Here is an 11,897-nt window from a genome sequence, read left to right on the forward strand (position 1 = left end):
GGAACCAAAACAGCACAATTCTAGCTACTGGAAAAGAAACCCAGCGCTATTTCAGCTAAAAGCCAGGACACACTATTGCACAAATATCTACGGTTTCCTTCTAGCTGCTCTAAATAGGCAACATTTAGAGCACAGCTGTATCAGCACAGAGGGTATGATAACATCCAATAGTCGGGTGAAAGAGGAGACATATAGGAGTGAAACTCTTAAAGACTTATTCTGAAAAAGGAATAATAATGTGAGACTACAGAGCTCTGGCAAACATGCAGTAGCAAACTAAAATCAGATGACTGAAGCTACCACATTCCTACCCATCCTCTCTATCCATCTGATGGCTGATTGTGACATAGCCCAAGAGCATCTGATCTGCTAGTCAATCAGCACCACAGCACACCTGCTGCCAAATTTGTGCCAAACCTCCAAAGGTAAGAGGACATAAAAAAATAATAAAGGTATTTGGTCAGGTAATACAGCAAGCTAGTGCATAAGAACCACAATATGCCAAAATCCCCAAGATGAGTGCCTTCGTTTGCCTACCCACACTGACTTTCTCAGTTGAAAAGCCCATCTCTACAAATCCTGTCATCCCTGTAAAGAAAGCTGGCTCATTTGCACGGTGGTTTAGAGTTAAACAGTGTCATTATAAGCCAGCCACTTACGAAGCAGTCAGGAAAGGTTGCAAACAGCTGTATATGCACACTTACAGATTACACATGTCAATCCTGGGAGGAGACAACGGCAGTAGTTGAAGGAGGAGCTTTACTCCATTCTTCCATCCTTCCTCTTTCTCAAATTCACAGAAAAGGTAGGTACATTCATCTGCTGAGAACTGGTAGAAAGCATGACTATCTTGAAAATAGAGTTGTCTGTCCACTGTTAAAAAAAATAACATTAGATAGCCTTTAAACCTTTACCATGTAAAGGTTCTGTGTCCCTACCACACTCCATGTTGCACTTGACTTTAATGCTGAGTTGCACCACCACACAGAGCAAAAGTATCACAAACAGCATAGAAGCAATCCTGTCCTCTCATATTGGTGCATCCAAACCAGACAACCCCAAAACCTCAACTTGAAGATCTCCAGGCTCCTGAAATTGAGGCATTAAGACTACTGAGTATTTAATCAATTTTGGAATCCGTTCAGAATTAGGGGATAAAAACCTTCCACTTAACAGATTTCTGAGCCTTAATTTCCATTGGCTTCTAATCTATTCTCACTAATGGCCAGGCACTAGTAAACAAAGTTCAATAATGTGAATGCAGCTCATCTTTATATCAACTTCTCCTCAAATTCAGGGCTACTGGATTTGTAGACTAGACCTGGGTAAAATGATGCATCAGTACAACAGCCATTGTCTTCCCTGGCATAACTGGGATTGAACTGGGATTGAAGGATGATGTCCAAAGCCAAAAGCACAAGGTCCTGCTGGGAGAGTCATTCAGCCCTTGCTGAAGCTGCATGATCAGACATACTTTCAGTGCACTTGGAGCAGAAGAAAACTTGTAAGTACACTGTCAGTGTACGTAAGCATAAATCTTCCATAACAGCCCACCTTTTTGTAAGGAGGAAGGTTAAGTGTCCAGCACAGACCCCAGGGCAGGGTATGCTCTGAGTTGAGCTACCTAAGTACTCCCAGTTACAAAGTAAAGTCCATCAGATTTCCAGAGGTTGGTTACTCCTGGAATTATCACCAACCACATTAGCTGGACCAAACATCTAAATTTGGTGGGGAAGGTGGGGACAGCTGTGTAGAACCTGGCATAAACACCGTCCCACGGAGCTGAATCCTCCCTCAATCCATGTAATCTAGAACTATGAAAAACAGAGAGAGGAAGGGAAAATCACTAATAGCTAGAGGATTCATCTGGCAAAGCCATGATCTGCGGTGACTAAACAGCTGCTGTCTTGTGAAAAATCTAAAAGAGCTTGAGAAGGAAAACAAAAAAAAAAGGCTGGAAAAGACAGGCATGTTGTCTGCAACTTGGCAATAGACAATTACACTTGCAAAAGCAGAAGGGAAAAAAAAAATGCCTAAAAAAAAAAAATATTCATATTTGGTAGTTATGAAATGAAAGGTCACAGAGGTGAGCCAACCAAAGAGACAGTAAAACAAAAAACTCAAGAAAAGGAGATCAATCTGCGTTTTTTTTTCTTTTCCTCCTTCCTCTTCCACCAAAGACATGAGTCTTACCCTATGGAGGAGAAACTCATAGCCTTCCTCATGCTAGAAATACTACCAAGACTGACCTGATAATATAATGCCCATATCCAGGAGGAGCTGCCACACTCCAACTGCTGTAGATCTGCACTTAACAAAAGGGCACTGCTCCAAAAGCCAGTCTACCAGTTCTGATCCAACACAGCTTCTCCTGAAAATAAGCAAAACATCACTTCTTACACTACAGCAATGATAAATTGATCTTTTATAATAAACATCTCTTTCTTAGAGCTATTAAATCTTTTTGTTCAGCGGGGCAAACCCTTTGCCTCAATTACTAATTTTTGTAATCCTATTAATTTCAAGGGAAGAAATTATTCTGGCAAATCTCAGGGGATGCCCCTAGTTAAAACAAGGGGACTTGTGTCAGATGAATAAGTTCCCTTACGTACTTCATTCATGTGGCACACTTTACAATATGTAATATTTTTATCAATTTGTGCTGCATACAGACAATCATCCATATATATATATATGAGTTAAATTAAGTCCAGCTTTTAGCCTCAAGATTTTATTTCCTTTCTAAGCATTAGCATAAGCAATACAGGTACACAATATATGTGGAAGACCTTGAGTGCTGCTCTAGCATGTACTTCATCTTTCACATTATTGGTATACTTACCTTTTAAATCATAAAAAAAAAGAAGCTGTGGCTTTTTCTTAAATATGGATATGAATGAATGGTGCTATAATAAATACCTGCACATTTTGGTTTAATTGAAAATAGGAGGAAGCACTTATGCTGTAATGCAATACAAAGGGAAAATCACTTAATTACAGAAATATTCCATAAATAACATGCCAAAGTCACTGTGTAACTAAATCTTAGGAATCCAATTAATCTCTTCTATAACTTCAGACCAGGGCTGAATTTAATACTCTTTCTTTTCAACAAAATAACAGACAAACAATTGTATATGAATTCATAAGCAATTAAATTAACGGACATACAATCAGGCCACTGCTGCTTTCTGACAACTGACAAAGGAACATAAGAAAAGATATTGAAATACATGAGATTCTAAAGAATTTTTTAATAAAATATTTTCATTTCTTAGTAACAGAGACAAAATCTCACTCACTCTCAGAATTTACCCTCTTGTCAAATCAAGGCATAGACAAATGCAAATAAAACCCATCCAATTTATTAAAGTGAATGATCTTGGGTTACCTGCAAATGCCAGTAAGGTACACTCTGTCTTTAATCAGGTCAGACGCTTGTAGAGTAAAAATATTCCTGAGAGCTCTCCCAGCACAGGAAGAACTTTCTCCATAAATCTGAATGAAAAGAGAAATTGAAAACTGTGACAAATGGGGATTTATTCCTGCTATAGTAAATTGCCTTGACACTGTCCACTCCCTCCCTCCATGCAATGCCTTCTCCCCAGCAAAACAACAAGCAAGCAGTCAAAGCCTCATAGGATATACACCCCAACTTCTGCCATACCCAGTTGTATCATGGGTCACAGATGCCCCCACAAGCTGGACTACTTCTACAATTGCTGCTTCAGAAAAGCAGAGGTTTCTGTCAACTTCACCTTTGAACAACAGACAAGTTCAAATGAAAACAAGTGCTATTCTAGCAAAGCAAAAAGACTTAAAAATTAACCATTGCAAACCCACACAAATACAGTTAAGATTAAACATTCATTCCATTTGTATTTGAGTTAAATAACTTAATACAAGTCTAATACACATTGAAACACCATTTCACAGCTTTTTCTTGTGCTATGTTTTGGTTTCAGTGTGGGATTTTTTAAGATAAGATCATTGATAACATACTAATGTTTTGAATTGTCACTGGAAGTCAAAGGACTGTGTTTTGCTAGTCTGCAGGTACAAGGTCTGGGGGCGTGAGGAATATTAAAATTAGTAAGCCAAATTTGCATTTGGATATGTCAATGGGATATTCTATATCATAGAAAGTCATGTTCAGCATATTAATAGGGGTCTCTCTCTGGCTCTTGCTCAAGCTCTCACTCTTTCAGGATTGCAGTTTTGGTTTTCAGGACTGTTGCTTCTCCAGGGTTGTTATCCAAGAATGGGCTGGGATTGGTCAGTGGTTGGTGAACAACTGCACTGTGTGTCAATAATTTGTATATTTTATTATTACTATTATTATTATTTTACCATTATTATTGTCATCATTATTTTAAGGTGGTTTTTTACTTCAATTCTTAAATTGTTCTTTTCTCAACCTATAGGTCTCCTTACCCTTACCCCTCCAATTCTCTCCCCTGTTCCTTGTGGGGAGGGGGGAGAGTGAGCGAGCAGCTGTGTTTGGCTGGTAGCCAAGTGAAACCACCACAGACAGCTACACATCAGATCATCCGTACCTTGCCAGGAGGATGTGGTCTTTCAGAACAGATACACCTCTGACTTCCCCCACACTTGATTTCCACCTTACACCTCAAGGATGCAGATGTGCCTATCAAAACAGGACCCAACTCCATCTTCCATAACACCATGTTCCACATGGACTCTGTGAACCACTCCTTACTGATGAATTTATCTCAGGCTTCTGTTGTGATGTTTCCTCACGGTCTCCGTAAAACATATCAGTAACGCAACTAACTTGAAAGAAAAACAATGTTGTAGTTTAACCCTGGGGGGGTGGGGGTAGGGGGTTTTCTTAATTGATTTAGGGTTTTTTTTGGTGGGTTTTGTTTGTTTGTTTGTTTCCTATGTTTAGGAATCTTTCAAGGAATACAAAATAGTCCCGAGACAGTGGTCTTGTGAGATGCAAAAAGAGAGCTCTCAAATATTGCAAAAGTAATGTAAACAATGGCAATCATTTAAATGTCTGGGAAGCAAGTGCATGTTGGAATTCACAAGAAGTCAGTTGGCAAATTCAGTAGTAGTAGAAGACCATTTCAAAGACGCACAAATTATAAGTTGTTAACTGGATTTAACTGCAGGCCACATTCACAAGTGTCTTCAAAGCTATGATTAGGAGGTTGAACCAAAGCAAAAAGATTCCTAATATGTTGTTTGATGAAACTGAATTAAAAAGAAGCTTGACAAGTACCTTGTTTGAAGGAGTTTCCAAATAGGGATTTGAGATTCTTCTGGACAGGGTCTGTAAGACAATTTGGTAGAGTTTTAGTTTTGTTCTGGTTTTTGTATGTGGAAAAAAAGTAGCAGCAATCAAGATCCTTTAAATATTGAAATCTAAATAAAAAGAATTTATCAAATCATCCGAGTAGTCTAACTGAAGTCTCCAAATATTTTTTTTTTTCCACAGCAGTAAAAAGGTTTGGCAAATTCACTTCTGTGTTGTTTACTACATTTATTCTTGATCTGGAAAAGAAGATGAGCAACAAGGTGGCAAAGTCTGTAGACAACACACAATTATTTGGGTCAGGAAAGACCTGAAATAGTAGCGAATAATTTCAAAATAAACCTAAAAAAAGCTAGGTAAAAAGACATTATCATGATGAGCTCAGCATTAAAAGCAGCATGTACTAAAGCAAACTGTATCAATTCAGTAAAGACACCTCAGGGTCACAGAACACTCCTCAAGGAAAACTACTCTTCTAAATTAAATTCTTAACTGTAGATAAAAAAAAATACTAGGATAAATGAGGAACAAAACGGTGACCAGTGGGGAGGTAACACTGCCCTAATGTAGACCAGCATTATATCGGCTGTGCCACACGCTGCACTGGCAACAGCACCTCAAAAAATGGACGCTCCAATGTTAGAGGAGATTCAGACAACAATAGTAGTAGGAATAATAAAATAAATTTTAATATGAGAAGAGACAGAAAAGACTGCGACTACCTTACAAAGGAGAGATTACAGGAGACACAATGTAATTATACAAAATAATGAAATGGCATGGACAAAAGACAGACTTTGTGTGTTCTGTTTTATGCAACATGAGAATAATCAATCACTCAGTGAAATTAGAGAGGATTCATATTTGAGGGGACAGACAGGAAAATTACCCGTAACTTGTCACAGCAAGGAAAGGCAACTGCCAAAACCTTACCGCTGATCAATAAAGATTGGGGATTTAAAATTATAAAATTAACAATGAGCCAGAACTCTGGAAGGCAAACAGAGACAGGATAAACATCTCTACAAGAGTGAGGTTACCCACCTTTATCACCATGGTACTTCCATATCTTGTCAGTGTTAAAAGACAAGATATTGTCTACTCTGATGCTTACTGACAACTTCTATCTTACTATAAGCCACACAAGACACAAATAAACATTGCCTAAAAGAAGTCTAGAAGTGGAACAGAAGACGTTGTGCAGGTGCACTGGCAGCACAATGGGAGGATTGTGTGGTGCTCCCTCACATTATTCCAACTTGTAGACAGCATAATTAATTCCTTGCTTTGAGAAAGATCCAATTCACACTTGTTATATCGTAATCATAAAAAAATAGTCCTTCACACCCTGTAAGAATTACAGAATCCATATTTCAGTAATGCCACCTGCTTCCCCCCCCCATATTCTTGTTACTGTATTTTTTGAAAGAGAAGGGAAGTTACAGGGAACCACAGAAGCATCTAACACTGTTTACCCTTCCACGCTCATCACAAACATTACTGTAGTTCCATGTGTAACAGTAGCTCCAGTATATAGGAAATACTATAACATAAAAGCTTAATTCCCCTCTCCCGTAGCCAACAAAGATGTCGTAAGAGTGCATCATTGCCTCAGATCCCACTTCCTCTTTATAGCCAGCATGTCATTAACACCCGGGTTCTGCAGCAGCCTTGCATGCCACCACTTCACTTGGTTTCCATCCATATCTTTCATTCAACAAGCCTCACTCACTGCAGTGGCATGGTCAAAGACTATACATCAATTTCCCCCCTCCCCACTTAATTCCTGGGCTGTCACTAACAGCGTTCCCATCAGGAAGCCAATTCCAGTGATGCCGGTGGCATCTACAGCCCCTGGCACTGTACTGGCCCCGTCACTGGCATTCCGAGTAGGGCTGAGCCTCTGCCAGGGAAAATACTGCTACTGAGGGGTGCAGCTACACGACAGCCAAACTCAGCAAAAATGACAAGTCTCCTTCTACAACAGGGCTACAGCACTGGTGGATAAGGGAAGAGTGGCTGAAGTAATCTACTTGGACTTACGCAAAGCATTTCATACTGTCCCACACACATTCTTGTCTCGAAAATGGAGAGATATGGATTTAATGGGTGGACCACTTGGTGGATAAGGAATTGGCTGGATGGTCACACCCAAAGTGTTGTGGTCAATGGTTTGATGTCCAAGTGGAAACCAGTGATGAGTGATGTCCCTCAGGGGTCCAGGACCAATATTATTTAACATCTTTGTCAGGAACATGGACAGTGGGATTGAGTGCACCCTCAGCAAATTTGCTGATGACACCAAGCTGAGGGGTGTGGTTGATACTCCAGAGGGAAGAGATGCCATCCAGGCTAGAGAGAGGGGCCCATGTGCTAACCTCATGAAGTTCAACAAGGCCAAATGCAATGTCCTGCACCTGGGTTGGGGCAATCCCAAACATAAATACAGACTGGGAGATGAGTGGATTGAGACCAGCTCTGAATAGAAGGACTTGGGAGTGGTGATGGATCAGCAGCTCAACATGAGCCTGCAATGTGCACTTGCAGCCCAGAAGGTCAACCATATCCTGGGCTGCATCAAGAGAAGCGTGGCCAGCAGGTCGAGGGAGGTGATTCTCCCCCTCTACTCCACTCTCATAAGGGCCCCACCTGGAGTACTGTGTCCAGTTCTGGAGCCCGCAACGCAAGAGAGACATGGACCTGTTAGAATGAGTCCAGAGGAGGCCACCAGGATGATCTGAGGGCTGGAGCACCTCTCCTGTGAGGACAGGCTGGGAGAGTTGGGGTTGTTCAGCCTGGAGAAGAGGAGGCTCCGGGGAGATCTTATAGAGGTCTTCCAGTACCTGAAGGAGCTACATGAAAGCTGGAGAGGGACTTTTTACAAAGGCAGGTATTGAAAGAACAAGGGGAAATGGCTTTAAACTGGAAGAGGGGAGGTTTAGATATTAGGAAAAAATTCTTTACTGTGAGGAAAATGGAAATTGCATAGGGGAAAATAAAACAAAAGTGGAAGTAGCATTCTGGAATAGAAAAAATTGTCTTACCTGTTGATGCTAGTGCAGCCTGTGCAATGTTGAAGCACTGCAGTTCGGCTGAAATTCCTATCAAATCTTAGGGTTTCCATCCTAGCTAACAAGCTAATTATCTTTTTTTTTTTTTTCTTTTTTTTAAACTTGCCTCAATAAACTTTAGTTAGTACAAAATCCCTTCATTTTTTGCTACTGAGCACATCTCTGTTCAGTGGACTCTACTTTGGCTGTTGGTGACAAACTGGGCAGTCCTCTTCCAGAGAGAAGGAGGGGATTGGGGGTCCAGGCTTTGCTTGAAAACCCCAGCCTTCAGGATGCCAGGATGCTGTGCGGTGGAAGCACCACTCCTCCCTGGAGGCATTTAGTAAATATAGGCTGCTCCTCCCAAATGGTTTTGACACATGCACCCCAACTCAAAATACATTTGCAAGTAACTCTTACAATGAGCTAAAATATGCTTTTAAAGCAAATTCATTAGTCATCAAGCAAACAACTCATCTCTTATGACAACTACCTTGGAACAGCTATTGCATGCCAAGTGCTGCTTTCCAGGCACTGCCACCCTGGCATCCCCCTGTGCCTCTTCACTAGCTTGAGGAGAAGCTTTGCCAAGCCACATGTCAGGGAGGAGATGGGGATGTGGCAGCACATACAGTTCTGGGACAGAAGACCATAAGTGGAGCAGAGCCAGAGCACTGGGTGACCTCCAAGAGGGCTCTCCCATTGTACATGAGTAGGTGGCTTCAATGTCCCTGCTGGGGATGCAGGAAGAAAGAGGCAGGGAGATGGTGTCTTGGGCTGGGAGGTCAGGACCATGAAGTATGAATATGGCTTAGGGATGGCATCCTAGCTTGGGGACATGACTTGCATGTGATAAGAGAGGATAGCTGGGACAGGTGGTCCAGGAGAAGGTTTTGGAATAGGAACGCTAGGGTCCAAATCTGATTATACCACAGATAATTTAGTCTGAAATTGGGAAAAATTATAAAGTTGTTTACTGTGGTATTTAAAACCACTAGAAACACAAGGAGTAGGGAAATGGTGTTGAAAGAATAGGAAGATTAGAATAAGGTGACCAGTAAGTAATTTAAAACCACCAGAAGGAAATACCTCTTTACAACCCATATGACCAGCTCATGGAATTATTAGCTAAAGAATCAAATACTCCAGCTAGATTTTTAAAAGCAGTAGTTAATTAAATGACTGATACTACTATGCAAGGTCTATACCTGGATTTAAATTAGTATTGCTTCAACTGGACAATTATTTTAAAACAAGTTCAGAATCTCTGCTATTATTTAAAGATAAGCATGCAAAGATATTGATGATAATATTTTAATATAGGAGCACAAACTGATTTTTGAAAGGTTTGGAAAGAAATTCCCCCACAATGTACTATACAACAGGCAAAGTGCACTAATGAATTTTGGTTTCCATTGGAAAGATCAAGCTGTATCTTACTGCGAGATGCTGACTTCCCTCAGCAAAGTATTGAACTGGCTCCACTATAGCAACTCCCTTTGCATTTACTACAACCTGGTTGATGTTCTAATCAAGGGCTAAAGATACTAGAGAGCATACATTTTGGAGATTCATTTGCATTTTCTCCTTGTTTTTAGATCTGGGATTTTGCTTTGGCCTTATCTCAACTTCAGAGGATGACTTGCCTACAGATTGCTTGTGCTTTGCCTCCTGCCCAAGCTGTTCCATCAACTGCTGATATTTCTGCCATTGCCAGCACAGCACTCATGGTAGCATCAGTAATGCTCCATACAGCTGCTAGCAATTTAATCACCACCATGCTGAGAAAGAAACAAACCCAGAGTGCTCAGAGCTTCAGTTCAAGTGCTTTCCTCAGCTGGGATTTAGTATAGTGGTAGCAGCCAGCAACCTGTCTACACTAGAAGTCACACTAGTACTACAGAAGAGGCCATAGAAATTGTAGGAAAATAATAATTTCGAATATGGGATGCAAATGTTTTATCTTTCTTCTAAGAGCTTCTGATATTCCTGTGCAGTTGACAAGAAAAAAAGGCTTTTGCAAAAACAGGGACATAAGGATTATTTTTTAATTAATCAAGATTATTCCTTTTTCTAAATCTTTTACAGCAGGATTTATATGAAAATTAAAAGAAATGAGAAAAGGTAGAATCAGGGCTCTTCCCCCATGCCCAGCAAATTGTTTAAGCTTCCACTCCAAGTTTTTCAAAAAAGCAGGTTTTTAACTCGTTGTATTACTGAAAATTGAGCGTAACGCCACACTAAGTTTGCAGTGCACAATCAAACTTCACCTGTTTTCAGTTTACAACATGCTCATCAATATTTGTCTGTTTGCTCAGGGCTTAATTCGAAAACATGCCCATGATCAATTCCACATTGCTGAGCAGTTCTAGTAACTTTTCTGTGTACAAATATAAGAAAACAATTGCTCATAGTTTCAGGGCACTACCACTATGTCCCTAAAGAATTCAGTATAGCATTTGTGCATTCCAAAGTGGATTATTCAGTATACTTAAAAACTGAGCAAATGCTTCAGTGTTGTGCTCTATCAGGGCTTATTCCCTAAATATAAATAGCCTGGAAAAAAATATAATTTCATTTTGAAATGCACATGGTGTAGCACAGACTACCTGGTAATGAGATCGTTTCTATTCCCTGACAGGGGGATTTCTCCAACTACTCAACACCTGAATCCTAAATTGGCTAATGTGACCACAAAGGAAATTATATATTCAGACAGATTTCCAACAATCATTTAAGCATCCAAGCCTAAAATACACTTTCACAAGTATTCATGCTGGAAACTTCTCACATTCCAACCATGAGAGACAGCGTACAGAAAAAGATCACAAATAAGCTGAATCCAAATTCACTCTCAAAAACCATCATCTGTTTGTGTTTTTCGCTCTTTACTAATCATTCAACTCTAACAATACAGTGCCTCAGGAAAAATTAAAAAAATGCACCAGGGGTATTTACTTAATTTCCCTCGGGCTTCTCTCCCACCCCGCGCATAAATCAAAAAGTAATTATTTTTTTCCTAGATAGATTTTTTTCTCTCATTACAAGCCATGACAATGATAATGCCTTAACAGCAAAAGAAGCAACTGCAACTGTTACAACTGACGGAACCCTGTGGGTTTTTTTCTTCAAAAATATTCACTGGAGTTCCTAAAAGCAAACAGCTAAAATAATTAGAGAGTTTCCACTCCAGCCCTGATCTGACCACGACTTCTGGAGCAAAGTTGGGCTGTGTCTGCCCAAAAGACCCTCCTCAACCTGCAACACAAGAAGGCAGCAATTTCTGCAGGAGTAAATGTTCATTTATTCCCAGTGCTTATTCATGCCAGGCAAGGAGTGGGGGGAAGGGAGAGAAAATTACTGAACAATTCGGCTTATCACTTTGCCACCTTCAAATTTTTGCATTTGACAGCTTGCTACTGTCTGAATTATAGGGGTTTTAAGCAGAAATAAGACATGGGTGCTGTGTTCAGTAGATGAAATGTTACTGTTGTTTGAGGGTGGCTGGATATAGGGAGTGCTGTCATGAATCCCAATCTGTTTCCATGTGGCAGCAGATTTTTCCT

The 11,897-nt window shown here is 40.3% G+C and overlaps 1 protein-coding gene across 1 annotated transcript; it reads right to left on the reverse strand.

The window, feature by feature from the left end:
- Window positions 1–704: 704 nt before the first annotated feature.
- Window positions 705–4,777, reverse strand: LOC104520812 (rap guanine nucleotide exchange factor 5-like; the record flags this gene model as incomplete). The annotated part of the gene is made up of 4 exons (XM_029083653.1): window positions 4,721–4,777; window positions 3,392–3,498; window positions 2,250–2,371; window positions 705–873 (listed from the first exon to the last, which is right to left on the reverse strand). Coding segments are annotated over exons 1-4 (455 nt in total), but the record flags the coding sequence as incomplete, so codon positions are not given.
- Between the last annotated feature and the right edge of the window lie 7,120 nt (window positions 4,778–11,897).

Source organism: Antrostomus carolinensis, unplaced genomic scaffold (assembly GCF_000700745.2).
Source record: "Antrostomus carolinensis isolate BGI_N321 unplaced genomic scaffold, ASM70074v2 scaffold7922, whole genome shotgun sequence".
Lineage (NCBI taxonomy): Eukaryota > Metazoa > Chordata > Aves > Caprimulgiformes > Caprimulgidae > Antrostomus > Antrostomus carolinensis.